General features: G+C 38.6%; 1 protein-coding gene across 5 annotated transcripts in view; it reads left to right on the forward strand.

The window, feature by feature from the left end:
* LOC129712168 (sodium bicarbonate cotransporter 3-like) overlaps window positions 1-20225 on the forward strand; it is a 107383-nt gene that overhangs the window by 48085 nt on the left and 39073 nt on the right. For 3 of the 5 annotated variants that reach the window (XM_055660417.1, XM_055660434.1, XM_055660426.1), the window contains exons 6-11: window positions 4539-4727; window positions 10226-10338; window positions 16025-16182; window positions 18181-18268; window positions 18834-18980; window positions 19995-20098. In XM_055660417.1, the coding sequence (XP_055516392.1) occupies window positions 4539-4727; window positions 10226-10338; window positions 16025-16182; window positions 18181-18268; window positions 18834-18980; window positions 19995-20098 (799 nt within the window). Of the gene's footprint in view, window positions 1-4538; window positions 4728-5792; window positions 6198-10225; window positions 10339-16024; window positions 16183-18180; window positions 18269-18833; window positions 18981-19994; window positions 20099-20225 lie in introns of those variants that run through there. The other 2 variants (XM_055660449.1, XM_055660442.1) reach the window with 2 other exon arrangements.

Consider the following 20225-nt stretch of genomic DNA (forward strand, 5'->3'; position numbering starts at 1 on the left):
ATCAGTCCCTGCCTTTCCAAGTGAACACAAATCCTGTCATGAAAAGAAGTCACAACCGGAAAAGGTGTTTCTCCAACACTCACGAATCCTGTCCTTTAAGGGCCTCTCCCACAGGCAATTTTTTAGTTGACTGCTGACGACTGTCATAGTCGTAGCAGGTCGCCGAAAAACCGGCGACTGGACCCCCCTCTACGACAATGTCTACGACAAGCTACAACAACCTACCATCTAGTTGACATCAAGCTACCGACAACCGACGACCCATTAGGACGTCCACCTAGGACCCCACCTATGACAACCTACGACCACACAGGCGACAACCTATGACAACCAAAGTCACCCTACATCCACCCGCCACAAGCTACGACCTTGCCGGCGACAACTGAAGACAATTCAGTCACCAGTACTTGTTGACATAGGTAGTCGTCAATGGAATTCACCGGTCAGCACTGGCGACAACCTGCGTCATCGTGGCGACAACAACGACAGCACCTACGTCAGGAGGTCAAGCTACGCTCATTGGCCTCAACCCACTGTCGCCGGAATTGTTTGAACATGTTGAAAATCCATTGGCGACCAGAAAGATGCTACGACTCTTTGGGCGACTGAGGAGACTACTCACGATCATACAGACGGCACCCCGGCGACCATGTGGCGACAGTTTAGTCGCATATATTCGCCTAAAAAATAGCCTAAGTGGGACAGGCCCTTTAGTTTTTTTCCTCATATAATTTCCCTACTACTGATGTAAGGCTCATCGTCCTGTAGATTCCTGGCTTACCCCTATTGCCCATTTTTAATAAGGTAACAAAACTTGCTGTCGCCCATTCTCCTGATAATGTTTCCTCCTTCCTCATGCAAACATATTTCTGAATATCTGCATACCCCTTTCCCTAGTTCGCTATCCTCCACATCCGTCTCCCTGGTAAATAATGATGAGACTTATTCATTTGGGACTATATATCCCCTGCTCCCCCACTCTCCCCCTAGCTATCCTCTTGTTTACACTATACTTATAAAACAGTTGGGAATTCTCCATAATTCGACTTGCTGATGCCATTCTATGCCCCTTTTTTGCTATTACTAACTTTCTTAAATTCTTTCTTATAATCTTCAAAGGACTTATTTGCTACTAGTTGCCTATTCCTGACATATGTTTCCTCCTTTTTCCAGATAAAATCTTCAATGTCCCTTATTTAACCAAGAATCCCTAATCTTACCATCTTTATATCTTTTATTTTCAGGCACAGCTCTGAGCTTACCATCTTGCGTTTAAATGCCTCCCACATATATGTTGCTTCCCCTACCAACCAAGTCCTCTCATGTACTATTCCAGTCAGACCTCCCCTCTTTAATACCATTATTCCAGGATCAACATTTTCCTTCAACGACTATCTTAAGTCATAATTAATTCATGTTCGTAAGTTCATAAATGATAGGTGCAGAATTAAGTAATTCATCCCATTAAGTCTACTCTGCCATTCAATCATGGCTGATCTATCTTTCCCACTTAATCCCATTCTCCTGCTGTCTCCCCATAACTCCTGACACGTACTAATCAAGAATCTATCTCTGTCTTAAAAATATCCATTGTCCTGGCCTCCACAGCCTTCTGTGGCTTCTGTTCCACAGGGTACGTTCACAGACACTTCCACCACTTGCCCATCCTCATTCCCTAATAAAAACAGTCGAGCATCTTTCTAAGTTGGACACTCTTCACATTTCTTTAAAAAGTCCCGTGGAAGCAATTCACTAATTCTCCCCCTTCTAAGCTCATTAGACACCCAAAATTGATTTTCTAGCGTAATCTATCATTAGATTATGCTAGAAACATTTGGCAGGTAAGGCGGCATCTGTAAAAGTGGAAAACTGAGTTAATGTTACTCACTGATGATAGGATCAGAACTGCCCAGTTCTAATAAAAGCGGAAAGGTTGGCAGGAACCATCTGTGTGAGTGTACAGGGGTTACTAGTAGAAATGCGGAAATTGAATGGATGTAGTTCATTAGGCTGGAAAGAATGCAGAAAAAAATTACAAGGATGTTGCCAGGACACAAATGTAGGAATATGTAACTAGCTTAGATGGGGCGGCTTGTTCAGCGAAGATGTGTTGGGCAGAAGAGCCTGTGTCCCTGCTGTATGATTGTATGGTTGAGAACCCATGTGCGTCCAATCTATACTTATTTCTTTACGGAATGTGTATGGCAACTTTGTTCCAATCCCTTGTTCCAATCCCTTCCCTCCTCTTCTGGTACATTAATCAGCTTCCTACTCTTAATCCAAATTTCAAACATTTCAAAATACTTGCTGCTTATATTTACCTTCCTTGCACATTCATGCGGCCAATTCTGACGTTTATCCATTTCTTGAGTTGTCATCTCTACTTTGGTGGATTAGTGACAAATATGCATTGTAAAACCATAGATTTAAGCGGGTCATTTATCTATACCCCTTCCTGGCTGCTTCCTATAATGATTCCATGCCATTGTGCCAGTTTCTCTGGCTCCATTGCATCTTTTCTGATAACATTTTTTTGTACTGAAGCATCAATGGTCTTCACTTCTCTATAGTTGTACAGGGGACTCACCTACAGCTGTTCTATTTCCAGAATATCTGGTTTTAAAACATGGGCATCTACTGAGCAAGGATTGGACTCTCTTTGATCTCACCTTCCACCACAGCAGCCTCTACAGATAACTTTCAGTAAATCCCATTACCATCAATGTATTTCTACCACGAGTCACATCTTGCCCTTCCTTCCAAAGACCCATGTCTTCTATGACTACTGTGTTTACTTTTCATCACCATCACACTTAGTCCCTTGATTATGGTACCTTCTGGTGAAATTGAAAAAATACACTTTTTTTCTCTTCTCGCCATTTAGTGGCCAATTGCGATTCTTCCAAATGAAATAGCAGTTTACTTGTAGTTTTTCCCATATGCGTCCAGTAACTCGAGTTTTTTCTAATCACTGGTGCTCACTATGGAGTTAGTACATTGCATAGATTCCTCCAGGTGTTCCAGTTTCATTCTATATCTCGAAGATGTACTTATTGGACAGTTAATTCCTACTGTAAATTATCCCTAGAATACATGGGTCATAGAATGATTGGGAAAGGTTAAGAGGCCTGTGAGAAAGAATAGGTTACTGGCGAATACACCTGGAAATTAGCTTAATGGGAATGTTTTGAAAGCTGACTTCATGTCAACGGCCAACTTGTGGCCTCCTCTGTCATAAGATAAAATATGTGAAATGTACTCCATTTTATGCCCACAATGTGGTCTACGTTGCAAAGCCAAAGTGAAATGATGAGATGATAGCTTTGCAGATCACTCCATCTGAATCTTTGAATCCAAAGTGACCCTGAGCCTCCAGTTGCCTGCTACTTCCACCCAGTTGTTATTCTAACTTTAGTCTTTGGACTCTTGCATTGTTCAGATGAAGCCCCATGTAATCTACTAGAACATCATCTCATCTTCCTTCGAGCATTAGTAGAGATGGTATTTGCATACACTTGGTTACTTAATGTTTAAGAAGGAACTGCAGATGCTGGAACAATCGAAGGTAGATAAAAATGCTGGAGAAACTCAGCGGGTGAGGCAGTATCTATGGGGCGAAGGAATGGGTGACGTTTCTGGTCGAGACCCTTCTATAGACTGACGCATTCCTTCGCTCCATAGATGCTGCCTCACCCACTGAGTTTCTCCAGCATTTATGTCTACCTTAGTTACTTAATAGTCAGGATGGTTGGATGGTAGGGTGTATTTTTCTGCTGTCAGATTATATGAATGTAATTGCCCTCGGATTGCATTGCAGCCTTTTTAAAAATTTATATCAATCTAACCAATTCTGATCAAACGTAATCATCAATTTCTATTGTTCACTCTGTTTTTCCTTTCCACAGATATTCCTGACCTGCTGTGCATTTCCAGAATTATTATTTATTTTCGATTTCCACATCTGCAATGTCCCTCCTCTGTCATTTCCATGATTTTTTTCCCATTGCTCACTTTCACCACCTAGTGGAATCTCCTCATATAGATTGCAGTAGTTAATAAACTTTCATCACTATCTCCTAGACGGCACCACTCCCACGTGTTCTCTCTTGCACTTCTCATTCTATGCAATTTAAAGTATGCTTGATTTCTAATTTAGTTCTAGTCAAAATTGAAAAATCTGATGTGTTAACCCTGTCACGCTTCTTAGATGCTGCCTGACCCTTGGGGAATTTCCAGCATTTTATTCCCAGCATTCATATTTCAAGCAACTGCAGCTTTGTTTTGCTTCTCCACGAGCTTAATCTAGTTTGGTAATTGCATTTAAGAAATTATTTTCTGATTTTGCTTTTTTGTGTTTGCTTTCTTATTAACTGTATTGCCACCAACCTCCATTTCTTACACTGCTTCCTTGCTGCACTGAGTGGTCATGGACCTTTTTTTTAATTGCCTATATTTATACACATCTGTCTTGCTGATGTTTTATGCTTATAGTGTTTTTTTTTTTTTCTTCCTTGCTTGCTCTTGTATGTTTATTATAGATATGGTACTGGACAACATGATAGCATCTGAACAGCTGGACGAGACTATGCGAGACAAAGTGCGGGAAGCACTACTGAGAAAGCACCATCATCAGAGTGAGAAGAAATTGAGTAATCGCATCCCCATCGTTCGCTCCTTTGCAGATATAGGCAAGAAACATTCTGACCCTCACTTGCTTGAACGAAATGGTGAGATGTTTTGTAGTATCCAATTTATTTACATCTCTCCAGTATAATTGTATCAGAAAAAATGGTATTTACAACTTTATTTACTGTGGTTGATGCTGGGGTATGCAATGTATGCTCCAAAGCATGTTTTAAAAACTGGCATGTTGGTAAATAATTCACAATGTAACAGCGTGCTTGCAGTGGACTATTTTTATAAATTTTATTGGACCCCTCAATCTCAAAGTGGCTGTGTAATGGAGTGTTTTATTCTATGTGTTTTCATTATCCATATTTTTTTTAACCAACTGATTGCAAGAGGAAGCCATCAATATAAACTAATGCATTTCTGCTTTTACAGATATGGTTTCAGATATTGGGAGCCTAACACTGAATTTAGTGCTGGCATGTTGCGATTAATTTGTTTTTCGAGTTGCTGCAAAATGCATTCAGTAATGAGTAGGTCTGTGACTGAATTGTAAAAGTTGCCCGGCACTCTAACATTGTGCACAATATGTACATATCTGTGAAAATTAATATAAAACTAATTCTTGATGGGAAAATTTTTCATAACCGATATAGTTTTCAGTCAAATAATAAGACTTCTGAAGAAGTCCACTGTGTGCATTAATAAAAGGGGAAAAGTTAATGGTTAACATCACAAAGGGCTGCAGTTGTACCAAGCTAGATAATACGTAAGAGGTTAAAAAACTGAAAGAAATGGCTCAGGAAATTTGCCTCTGATTCGAATTGCAACCAGGCCATAACTTGGACAGTTACTAGTAGTTAATCATTGTTGAAGGTTGCTTAATAATTTTGCATTAAACTTCAGGTAAAGGTCAAAAGGGCTGATATTGAAACTCTCAATGCAAATTAACAGACCATGACAAATTGAATAACTTATAAGGCTACATAAATAAAACGGAATGTTTTTTAATAGCAATCTAATTTTTGAACAATGAAAATTCATTAATGCAGTATGTTGTGTTATTAATTTATTAACTTGTGCATTTCATACTTTCAAAAGATTATTCATCAAGCCACATGAGATCTTTATGTAATTTGAATAAAATTTCTGCTTGCATGGAAGTGTGTAACTCCGTAAATCCTATTTATGTTTTTTTTTCTATCTTTTTATTTTGATGATAGGGGACGGCCTTTCTGCCTCCCGCCTTTCTCTTCGTGCTGGTCTGTCTGCCTCACATCTTTCATTAAGAGGAGCTTCTCTGTTTTCCGCTCCATTTGGCTCCTTTGCACATGGTTCCAAGGGCGGATCTGTAGCAGGCTCAAGGTGCTCAACTCCTGTTCCCACCCCTCAAAATACACCACCCAGCAGTCCAAAGCCTGAGCATCGTTTTCAGGGTCAAAGCCAATTGTTGGTGTCTTGTGCCGGTGAGGATATTCCTGATGTGGTAGTTCATCCCCCAGAAGAAGAATTTGAGGTACAGAAAGGACACGTGAAAACACGTGAAGAATGTGCTGAACACAAAGCAGGCAAATATCAGAAACAGTTGGGTAACTTTGTGCATGTGGAGCACTGGTATGATTATAGCACATAGCATGTCGTGGTATTAGTTTTAAAGGATTATTTTTTTATTCTGCAGTTAATTGATGTATCACTGAAGGCAAAATTAAAAGAAAGCTTACTGCATGGAACCCTTTTCATAAATAAGCACAAGATAAGTTTCACTTTCATGCAGCTTGCATGCAACAACTGAATAATTTTTCAATGCAGTATCTAAATCATGTTCATTATGTGCCATTAATTACTTGAGATTTCAGGTAAAATAGTTTTATAAAACATACTGAACAAGAGTTTTTTTTTAAGCTGAGATATAGGCATTGTGCAGATATTATTGTAACATTTTTCCATTGTTTGGCTTTACGTGTTTATTCATAAGAGTGCCATAATTCTTTTATATTGAGCATTTGCATTGTGTTGAATATATTTCTCTACATGATTGAAATGACTGCTAGTTCTTGATTAATGTTACACATATTCAGAAACTTGTTTCAGCTTGATAAAAAAAGGACAGATGTGTTAAAAACCATATCCCCACAATGTTAATGCAAAATATCTACACGCTAAGGAATGATGGGAATTTTCACATTTATCCTTGGCTGCCAATTTTTATCTTATCTTATTTTATTTTAATCCATAGATCTTCAAACTCGATATTGTCATTTTGGTATTAAGATTTTATGAATATATTGCTTTAGTGATTTCAGATGAAGAGAAAAACATTCTATAATTCTGTATTTATATACAGCACAAATGCTATATAATTTTTTTTACGTCAAGTACAGTCAAAGCAATTTTCCAGATACATTAGTTGGAATCAAAAGGGTAATTTGAATGTTGACTAAACAAGCTAAAATTACATGTTTTTTCTTTAAAGCGATACGGGTGGACAGGCATGCACATGAGAATTCAGCCTTTTCTGCCATATCTTTTGTAGTTGGCGCAATATTCCTGGGCTGCATATTTACTAAGTAACATATCCATCAAGTTTAGGAACTAGAAATGGACAAAATAGTGATACATGTTATTTTTCATACTTTATTGCGATTCGTATTTTACGATGAACCTTAATCCTAGCTTGCGAGGCAATAATTGTTCTTTTTTTCTTTTTAAATAGCACATAGGTCTTTTTAAGAGACAAATATTTTCCTTTCAGTAGTATTGTGCTTTGCCATTCTTCACAGATCCTCCTTTCCTTATATGAAGACTGTATCCAAGATTTAATATCTGCATTAACTTTCCTTTCAACTCTTCTTTTGAAACACAGCTGCAGTGTTTATTTTTGATCAATACTGGTATAGAATTTAATGCGATGGAAATTGTTTTATTTTGATTAAATAGTGATAAACACTGAAATGCATGGAGCAGAGAGTTATCATGCATGGAACAGAGCTGGAATTTAAAATATTTTTCCTAAAACACGAGGGCATAGGATTAAGGTGAGAGGGGAAAGATTTAAAAGGGATTTGAGGGGCAACCTTTTCACAGAGAAGGTGTTGCATATATGGAATGAGCTGCCAGAGTAAGTGGTCGAGACAAGTGCAGTTATGGCATTTAAAAATACTTGGATAAGTAGATGGATATGAAAGGTTTGGAAGGATCGGGACCAGACGGAGGCAAATAGGATTAGCTTGATTGGGCGACTTGGTTGGCATGGACGAGTTGGATCTAAGAGGGCCTGTTTCCATGTTCTATATCTCTATGACGCATGTCATAGATTATATTATTGCAGTCGAGGTGGTGCTAGATGTGCTAGAAGGTATGAAAGCAGATAAATCTCTGGTACCTGATCAACTATATCCAAGGACACTGTGGGAAGTTAAAGAAGAAATTGCAGGAGCCATGGGTGAGATAAATTAATCATCGTTAGTCGCCGGTGAGGTGCCAGAAACTGAAGGTGGCTAATGTTGTGGCTCTAATTAAGGACTGTGATGAAAACATTGCAACTGGAGACCAATAAGCCTAATATCTGTGATAGGTAGGTTACTCTAGAGAATTCGGAGGGATAAGATATACATGCGTTTGGAAAGGCAAGTAGATTATAGAGATAGCCAGCATGGTTTTGTGCATGGGAGATTGTGTCTCAGGAAGGGTGATGAGGATATCAACAGACTTTAGCAGGGCTTTTGTTAAGGTTCCGAAGGATAGACTGCTCTGGATGATTCGATATTGCAGTGAATGCACATAGTTTTTTTCCCCAGGATAGGGGAGTCAAGAATTGGAGGGCATGGATTTAAGATGAGAGGGGAAAGATTTAATAAGAACCTGAGGAGCTACTTTTTCATACAGTGGATGGGGTTTATATGGAACAAGCTGCCATAGGAAGTAGTTGAGACAGGTCCAATAACTATTTCTAAAAGGCATTTGGGGAGGAACATTAAGAACATTTTAGAGTGATATGGGCCAAATGCAGGTAAATGGGACTAGCTTAGATGGTGCATCCTGGTTGGAAGCAACGAGTTGAGCCAATGTTACTGTGCTGATTCACTCTATGACTCTATGGCTTTTACACAATGTGCTTTTAATACGGATAGATCTTGCCTCTAACATTTAGAGTGGTGACCAACAAAACTGTGACACCATTACTGATGTTATCCTATATCATTTGCAGCATCTTAGTGGCTTTCATCTTTGAATACAAAAACATGGAAGTACAGAAGGTACTGTTAGAAATCCATTTTACACCAATGACGCTCCAATATTGAGTGCATACACATTTTTAACCAGTTCCAAAGTGACAGACTGGATATTCTCCAATTGCTTTCAGTGGAAGGAATTACTGCTTCAATTAAGAGTTTAGTAATATAATTAGACTGTTGGGGATTTTATGCTTGTAAATCTTTCCAAGGATTTTTTTAAATCATTTGATAGATAGTTGCTCTAATTCTTTTTGTTGTTAAAACTTTAAGCAATTATAGGTTTTAATGCATTTAATCATTTTGTTTTTAGAAGAATCAAGTCAATGATGGTTAAGACCATGTCAGGGGATTGACTTGACTAACTTAATTTTTCACATTTTGTTGCTTGTGTAAAATTTGGTTATCCTTGGATTATTTGATCTTCACAAATCAGTAGTCCTTGAGTCCTCCATTACTTCCCTCAAATTCCAGCCTGCTGAACAACTGCCACAAGTAGAGTCATAATTTTTAGCTTCAGTGTCAGTTGAGACGGGGCTGGGCTGCTGCTGGCTGTGGGTCTCTACCACTGATCCCGTTGGTCCACAACATCTTACTGGCACATTGCAAATTGTAATGGAAAGGCAAATTGTACCTGGACGAAGCAGAGGGGATACTACTGATGTTTTGAATGGGCGATACCTATGAGAATAGAACTTTTTATATTTTTGTGGTTTCTCCCGCGCAATATCATGAAATAGTGTCGAGGACCGACCGGAGGTTCCGCTGTCACCTCTGCGGGCCGCCCTCGGACCTTTCTTCAAGGACTGGGTCCGCTATTCGGAGGTTTATTATTTGACCTTTCTAATAAGATGGATTGAAAAATGTAATCTTGAAAAATATAATTGAACGTTTAATCATAGTACACTATTATCTAAGTATATTATTTATTACTTCAATCTCTATTTTGAATTCTCATACTTTCTTCCATGTACACAAGTAAGCAATTTACTCTTCTGACGAACTTTATTCTTCTTCAGTCTTTAATTTTTTTTCTGGATGCAGAGCCTTATATCTCAGCTTACCATGTCCTCGTATATTTAAAAAATAAAAATGACACATAATGGAAAAGAATGTTTGAATGGTGTTACTGCTTTTAGAAAATACAATACACCCGCAGCCAGCATAAAGCTTTGTTTGTTCATTTAATAATTTTACAGGAAAATTGCTTAATTACACTAATTAATGGAAATACTTAAATCCTACAGATTGCCATAACACCGTGTGCCACCACATCTAACAATTTAACAGTTTGGTTAATAAGAGTTACCTGTTGTGTTTGAAAGTATATTACTAAAGCATATTTTCTTATGCATCTTATACAGGAATTCTAGCATCTCCTCAATCTGCACCAGGTATCTTGGAGACTAAAAGCATTGAAAACAAAACAACTTGTAATAGTGCAAGTAGAGAAAACAGCACAGTGGACTTCAGCAAGGTAATTATTTGTTTGAAAAGTGTCGAATAGTAGCCCACAAGTATTGATTTTGTTTTCCACATTTTGAAAAATAATCCATTCATTGCTTTGGAACAGATGTTTAACATCAACAATTATGTATTTCTGAAGAATAACTATTGCAGATCATTGTGGAAACTAGTGAAACTTTACCTTGGATCATTCAATATCCCTGGTTGATCCAGATGATTTACAAGTTTATTAGAGTTGTAAACTCTATCGTAGATCATTTGATCTGATTGAATGAATTGTGGTAACTTTGGCCAACTATTGACAATTAAAGATATGACACTTTAGACTTTCTAGCTCATAAATTATCATACAAATTCTTGGAGCACCTCTTGAATCGGAGGCGGCCAGATTGGCCATTTCAACTGCTTAGACTACTGACAATGTCTTGGCAATTAGATTTCACCGATTTTTGATGTACCGAAATGTGGTCGCGTTTAATGCAATAACAAATTGGATCCACTACAACAACATCAAACAGTTGGCTAAAGTCGATTGTACCACAGCTTTCGGGTGGTTTTTTATTCAGAAAACAGCACAATAATGTAAACCCCTTTGAAGAATAACAAAACCCCATTCAATTTAGTACATCTATTTTCTATAGCGTAGTGATTATGGAAGAGATTTGGCCTTCATGTACACACTTCCTTTGTTAGTTGGACAGCAGCAACATACTGTAGTGGTTGTCATGGGGAGACATCGGCTGTAGGAATACTGCTTCTACACTTGCTTATAGAGACAGACCTTGTTCATTGATATATATGCCAGGAGGGATGTCTTGCATGTCAATTGGCTGATGGCAGCCTGACGGGGGGTGGCTGCAGAAGAATCTTCCAGATGTGCGAATCTCTGCATGATGGAGCAATGCAAAAAGACATTTCAGGTCCTCACACGATGCATCAAGTTTTCCATATCACTCTTCACACTTGGATTGTGGATATCCTGACCAAAATACATTTTATATGGAGGTTTGAGTTATTTAAGTGGTGCAATTCACCGGGAATTGCCGAGATGTTGCAGCAGCTATTTATGTAATTAGAGCTGGAAATCATTGACTTAACAAACTAGGGTGTGAGGAACATCTATCAACCACTTGGATTCTCATACCTAACTACTAGTGTACTGGCATCAGCTCCAGGTCTCATTGCCACTCTTCCTGTTGAGTTATTACAGTTTGCACCGCTCAGAGACTTAGATCAGGGGTAAATGATTTATTCCACTTCCCCAATTCCACAGAACAGTGAGTTCTCCAACTCCCCAGGAAGAGAATATGGCGACTCCAAACTTTCCCATATATTCAAGCAGCTATAGATTATCACTGCTAAATCCACCATTTGCTGTTTACCGTGGTCTTGCAGAAGTCATCAGGCACCATGTTCAAAGAAACAAGTTAATCTGCTTTGATTTTAGTAGAGATCGAGTGCTGTCAATAGCACTGGGATTTACTAGCGTAATAGACTGATTTACTTATAACGACTGAAAAAGAGGTAAGTTAGCCAACAGGGTTCTTGCCTAACAACCACATCAGCCCAAAACCTCTCCTTATTTCTCTTACCCTGCAACTCTCTCACATGATAATCAATTTCCCTTTATTGACACACTTTATCGAAAGGGTAATAATAGTGGCCAAGTAATTTACTAGTACAAGTTTGGAATGTCGGAGGAATCCAGGGCACCTAGTGGATTCCCAGATGATCAATGGGAGAATATGCAAAGTCTGTGCAGACAGCATCTGAGTTCCTGAGCAAACCTGGATTACTGGAGCTGTGAGGCAGTAACACTACAAAAGTGTCATTGTGCCAAAAATGCACATCGCCATTGGTTGCACTCATGTGATCAAAAAGGAGTACCTAAAACTTTTCACGAACAGGGAAAATTTCTATTCTGGTAACGGGGCTGACCTATTGGCTCCTCAGGGACCTTGACAGGTCAGCCACTGATATAACAAAGCCTCAAATGATTGAGTGCTGCTAGTGCTGTCAACAACGAGTCAATCATGGAATAAGAATCTCAATAAAATCCGCTGCATAGAAACATAGAAACATAGAAAATAGGTGCAGGAGTAGGCCATTCGGCCCTTCGAGCCTGCACCGCCATTCAATATGATCATGGCTGATCATCCAACTCAGTATCCTGTACCTGCCTTCTCTCCATACCCCCTGATCCCTTTAGCCACAAGGGCCACATCTAACTCCCTCTTAAATATAGCCAATGAACTGGCCTCAACTACCTTCTGCGGCAGAGAATTCCAGAGATTCACCACTCTCTGTGTGAAAAAAGCTTTCCTCATCTCGGTCCTAAAAGATTTCCCCCTTATCTTTAAACTGTGACCCCTTGTTCTGGACTTCCCCAACATCGGGAACAATCTTCCTGCATCTAGCCTGTCCAACCCCTTACGAATTTTGTAAGTTTCTATAAGATCCCCCCTCAATCTTCTAAATTCTAACGAGTACAAACTGAGTCTATCCAGTCTTTCTTCATATGAATGTCCTGACATCCCAGGAATCAGTCTGGTGAACCTTCTCTGTATTCCCTCTATGGCAAGAATGTCTTTCCTCAGAATAAGATGCTCTAGTATTAAAAATACATTCTATAGACCTGGAAAGTGTTTGAGCAGTCTGCAGTATGTTCTAAAATCACAGATGAATAACTCCACGTATCAGCAATATTGTGGCGGTCCCTGGATATTAGTCCACTCCTTGGGTCATCCCTCTTGGCACTTGAGGGACAGTGGTCTGCCCACGGTTTTTCCGGTTCCTGCTGGGGAATGATCTGTGTGTTTAGTCATGCTTCATTAAAGGACTTCCGAACCTGCCTGGCATCTAGCCGTTTCCTGACCTTGTCCAGGCCATTACAGTATGATCCTTTAAATAATGAGAAAAGCAAAAAACTGGAACAATGCGCACTCTTTGAGACTTCCACGACTGTTGTGTGTAGAGCAGCTCCAATTTATGTTGATGCATGTGGAACTGGACGGTAATATGAATAATGATATAAGGCGTGTCGGATGCTGCAAAGTTAAGTTTACTAATATCGATTGCACATGGAAGTGCTCAGTACAGTTTCACAGTAAGAATTATATCACCCAGAAGTTAGTTATCATGAGCTGTCATAACAAAATCTAATTTTGGCTGAATTTTAAAAAAAAAAAGTTCAAAATGATTGTTTTCAGGCAAATTGATCTTGGACGCTGGGTTGTTATGACAATTTGTAATATCCCTGCTGATATTAAGAAAGACTTCTACTTTGAAAGCTAAAAAGGCTCGGAGAAATCATCAGTTTTATCCTGTTTGGAAATGCTGATTGAAATGACAATTTTTCAAATTAACTTAATAGTAAAAGATTGTGGAAAGCCAGTAAAGAGGACTGTGTATTCTAAAGTTAGCAAGAAATGATATGTGCTGAATTTATAATTTGTTGACAGCAATTGGAGGGCTGGAAGAAATGGGGATCTGATATGAATATAACTGTAACTGTAAGAGTCTGAAGAAGGGTCTCGACCTGAATCGTCACCCATTCCTTCTCTCCAGGGATGCTGCCTGTCCCGCTGTTACTCCAGCTTTTTGTGTCTATTAACTGTAAGGACTTGGATTGAAGTAATATTATTGGCACAGACTTTGCAAGTCTTAGTTCAAAGCCTCCTGTTGGGAGAAGAAAGGATTTAATGATTTTCCTTAGAAATGCACATATCTAACAAAAAAAATGATAGAATGCAGAAATTCTCCTCGAGGTTTGCTCACCTTTATGTATGTATGTATGTTCTAATATCAAACAACATTGTTCCATAGAAATTTAATGAAACATATACTCCTGCCCTTATAAACTTGTATCTTCAAGTTTGCATTTTACATCTTCATTTTGCTTGTGTCTTTCGTTATCATTTTAGTTTGTAGCATGCTTCTTTGATAATAGAGGTGGCATTTTTCTGTTAATTTAACTTCTTGTGCATATTGCTATGAGTTTTATTTTCATGATTGTATCTCCAGGGATATTGAATCATATTAATGCTACACATGGATGATGCCATGTAAATTTGATAGTCCCATCGACTAAAATCCATCCAATGTTCATTCAGTGTTGATAACAGACAACTGGCTTACACAATTTATATTTCGCTGAAGCAGAAATCTGAAAATTAAAAGTAGTTTATCAGTGAATAGCTTTTAAAAGAATTAAGATTTTCAAGTTATGTTTAAGCAAAAATATATAATTGTTACTGGGCTGCCATGTTGGATTGTGATTATCAAGCTAGTGGATGACAACCAATTATGTCTGAAAGTTGCCAGTGAGATTCCAAAGTGTATTCATTTTTGGAAGCAAGGGTAGAAGTTGATAAAACGTCAGCAGCTTCTTAATAGTTAACTGGTTTTGTTTCATTCTTCCATTTTGTTTCTAATTTCATCTTAATTAGTATTACGTATGGCCTGCTTATGAAAAAGAATACCCAAAAATGTGATTGGTTTTGCTGAGTAGATATTACATTAATTATTTGACTATAATCGCATGTTGATTTAATGTCCAAAAATGAAACTGCTATGGCATGTTTATAAGTTAAGGATAAAGATTGTAACATTATTAGCTCACAGTAACAATGGATAAAATGCATTGTACTTACGATAAGGTGCATTAATTGTAATTCATTATATGAATAATGTTTTCTTTGTCAGTTTTATCTACACTTCTGAAATTGTCTTAAAATTTCTCATTTGATTTCTGTTGTTAAACTTACATTCTTAATAGTACTTCATCTAAGTCGTTTCTCCCCCCCCCCCCCCCCCCCCCCCCCCCCCCCCCCCCGTAGATTATTTAGCCTACAATCGAAGCAGGTATCTTGGTGCCTGTATCTCTATTATGACATTTTACTTGTTTCTTTTCCCCTTTTTTTTATTTTTTGCCTTTCCTTGGCGTTTTTTATTTTAAATGTGTCTTTCTTTACTCCTGGTTGGACTGGAGTTTGAGTCCTGGCACTGTAGTTGTGTCACGCTTGGTATAAGAAGCAAGAGGCCTACAGTAAGTCTTTAGTTCCATGGGCTTCTTGTGAACTGCTGTTGTGCACATTGTTTTGTTCCTGGTGCTTGTGTTTTTTTTATTATCAACCTGTGGCAAACTTTCATTTTGTATGGTGATGGATATATATCGGCGCAAGAAAATGTGCAGTGGTCATTGATTTAGGTGTATTGAGTTAATGTGTATCTTGGATTTGGAGCAATTAATGAGCAATGTTTGTTGACAATATTTGGACCTTAAAAGTAATTTTATGACTATATTGTGTACATAAATCTGTTTTTTCATATAAAAATTACTCAAAATGGATGTATGACTTCACAGTTAAGCCTTATCAATTCAAATTTTGAATACGTTTTAATTTTAAAATAGTATACCAGAGATTTGAATCCTTATTTTATCTTTGTGTACCTGGCACTTGAGCTGTACTACCAATTTTTACAATTTTGTGAAATATAAATTCAAAACTTTTGACTTGCAGTCCACAAAGAAATTTGATTTCCAGATATTAATTAATTTGCCATAAAAACAACAAAAGATTTCAAAGTCAACAAACATTTGCTCAAACTCGGTCCTTTTTCATGTTATTTTTTGTGTTTCTCAAGTATTTGGAGTTGCTAAAGATATTGTCTCATCCCTCCACATTTGTTTGTAGGTGGATATGAACTTCATGAGAAAGATTCCAGCAGGTGCCGAGGCTTCCAATGTCTTAGTAGGAGAGGTGGACTTCCTTGAGAGACCCATAATAGCCTTTGTTCGTCTGTCTCCTGCTATTCTTCTGACAGGGCTCACAGAAGTTCCTATTCCAACCAGGTGAAACTAATGTACAAGCTGATAGAGAGATGGTAGTTATGCATGATATGCTCTACAATGGAATATTTAACCAGTGTATTGGCCTCCTCAAAATCGGTTCAGTGGCTTGTTCAACTTTTACCTGCATGATAACAACTACCATATCCAACAATGGCTTTCTTTCTGTTTTGTTTTACTAACACTTTACAAATTATCCTCCTCAAATGTCTTTTTCACAAGTTCAAAATGATCTACAAACTAAAGGGTCATTTCCACTTGCATATTGACAAACAATTCGGCATCTCTACATCCCCTCTTTGAATCTTGAACTCATCCAGATAATGCAGAATTTTAATTCTGTTTTGAGATTTCTAGATAGTGGGCAGGTTTGAAGTTTCAGAAAGGTCGATATTAATTTAAAAATATCCAGTTTTTGCCCTGACATTAAAACTAAGCTATTTATGGTGGTCAAGTTAAACTTTTACTTCTTGATAACTCCCTAAGATCTTGACAGTGCACTTGACAAAAATATTATTATTGAAGGAAAGATGAGCAGAGGTAATAAGATTCTTTCCAAAAAGGTTTTGGACTGATATCCAATGATATCCAGTGATGATTGGCATCTATCAATTGCTCTACAATAAGCGAGTTCGGTATTCCGACTGCGCATGCACAGGTCATAGGTCATTCACAATAACATTCTCGCCAGCCTAGCTGCTGCGTGTATACAGACCTGTGTTTCATCCGTAGTCAGGATTGAACCTGGATCTCCAGCGCTGCAAGTGCTGTTGAATTGCTACTGGGGTTAGATAATGTAGAACAAGTGTGAACGGGTGATCTCACTACCGTCCCAGTCCCCTCCCGAGTGTCCCATCCCTGTCTGGGGTCAGCCGGAGATATCCGGGGTGACGGGACACCGGCCTGGAGCAATGGCGGCCGCAGACTTACAGCCAGTGCGGAGAAGAAGCTCCAGCTCCAGCTCAACTCTGCTCCAACTCCCGAGGAACCCGTTCCCTGATGGGCCGGGGACCGTCAGTCGCACCACTCGCCTTATCCAGTGGCTGTTGGTTAACCCCCTCGGTGTCGGCGAAAGCCGAGCACCAGTCATCAACGGGGATACACACAAAATGCTGCACTAACTCAACTGGTCAGGCAACATCTCTGTAGAAGGGTCTCGACCCGAAACGTCACCTGTTCATTTTCTCCAAAAATGCTGCCTGTCCCACTGAGTTACTCTAGCACGTTGTGTCTACCTTCGGTGCGAAGCAGCATCTGCAATCCTTTCCTACAGAGCGACGCCCGTCCACGGGTAAAGGCGGGGAGAGGGATGGGGAGAGGGATAGGAAGATGGGAACAGAGGAACTGGGTTCACTGCAGATCCCGAACACCCCGTCTCTGCAAGAACTCCCTGGCGCTAGGACAATCTCACCGTCTCTCCACCGGTCCAGTCTCTCTCCCTGTCTCCCCCTCGCATCTGCACCCTCTCTTTCGCTGTTACACCCCACTCTCCAGCTACTTGGCACCCCCATTCGCTTTTTTTCTCGAATGATCTTTGAAAAATCCCATGATTCCTTGCAGTTTTCGGAATACCGAACTCGCTTATTGAATATCGAACTCGCTTCATGGACCCTCTTCCTTTGCAACCATCAGGAACATGTAATGAATTTCTTACATGGAATAAAAAAATCATCAATAAATTATTTAATTGCTATGTATCACTGTTTATTCATTTAATATATTTGCTAAATATTGTGGTTGAAACATATTTGGTGGCCAGTACATTGGTAATGTCTGGGAGTGCGGTAAAATATACAAATTGTCACTCCCTCGATATTGGGGTGTTGTGTACACATGTAGAAAGATTTAATTTTTGATGTTAGTAATGAATACTTTGCCATCTGCGAAAATGTAATGATGGAAACTAGCATTTGGCTAAATGTTAAACACAGTTTTATACAATTTGTAGTGATCCACAGAAACTCGAAATATTTGTCTCATATGCAATTTCCTTCCCATCAGATTTTTGTTTCTTATGTTGGGGCCATCTGGCAAAGCGCAGCAATATCATGAAATTGGTAGATCAATAGCTACCTTAATGACAGATGAGGCAAGTTTATTTTTTCTCGAAGGAAATTTCTATGGTATATAGAAATGGCATATTTTCTATGGTATATAGACACACTGATCGGTTCTGTATTTATGCCTATAATATTCTGTTGTGCTGCAGCAAGCAAGAATTTCATTGTCTTATCTGGGACACATGACAATAAACTCTCTTGACTTGACTACTTCATTAGAATCTATATGGGACAGCAATGGATGTTAAATCGAATCCTGTGAAGCTGAGATCTTGTTTCTTTTGATTCATTAAAACTAATCCACAATCTGTAAAATAAATGTTTGTACAAAAGACCAGTTATTAGATCAGCCTTAATTTAGAAAATATGTAGATTAATTGTAATTGTAAATAAATTCCATTATAATTACAATGTATCTCTGTTATTTAGTGAGCCAAATTAGGTCAGTTGAACCATAACCTTTGAAAACTTAAATAATTAAAATAATTTTTCCTAGCTTTAAAATTGTAATTGTAAAAATTCTTTACTGGATCTGTACTTAAAACAGAAACAATTCATAAATATGTTTTTGTATATATTTATACATATATAAAGATTTTTCACGATGTTGCCTACAAAGCAAAGGATCGTACGGACCTGTTGGCAGGAATAGATGAATTTTTAGATCAAGTTACTGTACTCCCACCGGGTGAGTGGGATCCTTCAATACGAATTGAACCACCAAAAAATGTTCCTTCTCAGGTGAGAATCATTATTACAGTCTAATGAATAGACATTTGTATTCACTGTCAGAGGACTATAAGAAATAGAAGCATGAATAGACTATACAGTCAATAGACAATAGGTGCAGGAGTAGGCCATTCGGCCCTTCGAGCCAGCACCGCCATTCAATGTGATCATGGCTGATCATCCCCAATCAGTACCCCGTTCCTGCCTTCACCCCATATCCCCTGACTCCGCTATTTTTAAGAGCCCTATCTAGCTCTCTCTTGAAAGCATCCAGAAAACCTGCCTCCACCGCCCTCTGAGGCAGTGAATTCTACAGACTCACCACTCTCTGCGAGAAAAAATGTTTCCTCATCTCCGTTCTAAATGGCTTACTCCTTATTCTTAAACTGTGGCCCCTGGTTCTGGACTCCCCCAACATCAGGAACATGTTTCCTGCCTCTAACGTGTCCAAGCCCTTAACAATCTTATATGTTTCAATAACAGTCCTTCGAGCCTGCTCCACATTCATTAAGATTATGGCTGTCCTGATCTGATCTTGATCTTAGCATAATTTTACTGCCAGATTCATGTAATTGTTGACTGAAATATCTCTTCTTGGCCTTGAATATATGCAACATGTCAGCTTTGCAACTTCCTAGGGCAGAAAATTCAAAAACAATGATTTTCTGAGAGAAGAAATCCTAAGTGGTCAACTTATTCCAGAAGTATGCCCCTAATTCTAGATTCCTGTTATCAGAGGAAACATCCCCTCAGTTGTAGGGTTTGACTGAATACCATGCAAAACAAAAATGTTCACTGTATCTCTGTAAACATGACTAATTAAGCAGCACCAATTACCAATACCAATTGTGTCAGGGGTATCAAATACTTCAACTTACGTAGGCAAAGTAGCCCTTGAATATTTTTTAATGTGTTGTTGTAATTGAGCTTTGAACTTATAGTTTTCAGATCAGAAAAAAAGTAAATGAAGCTTCGATAACATCCCACGTGTTAAATACTTTTTTTCTGTATTATGCAATTGAAAAGGAAAAGCGAAAGTGCCCTCCTCTTCCAAATGGTCCAGCAATTACCAATGGTGCCACGAATCACGAAGAACACCACACTGGGCCAGAACTTAAGCGTACTGGAAGGTTTGTTCTGCATATTAATTACTCTACAGATAATTTTCCTGTGAAACTAAATATAAATTACTTCATGTAGACTATTGAACCTAAATGTTCAATAGAATGATGAATGGAAAACAATCCTGTGGGCTTT

The sequence above is a fragment of the Leucoraja erinacea genome, chromosome 2 (assembly GCF_028641065.1).
Source record: "Leucoraja erinacea ecotype New England chromosome 2, Leri_hhj_1, whole genome shotgun sequence".
In the NCBI taxonomy this organism is placed as follows: domain Eukaryota; kingdom Metazoa; phylum Chordata; class Chondrichthyes; order Rajiformes; family Rajidae; genus Leucoraja; species Leucoraja erinaceus.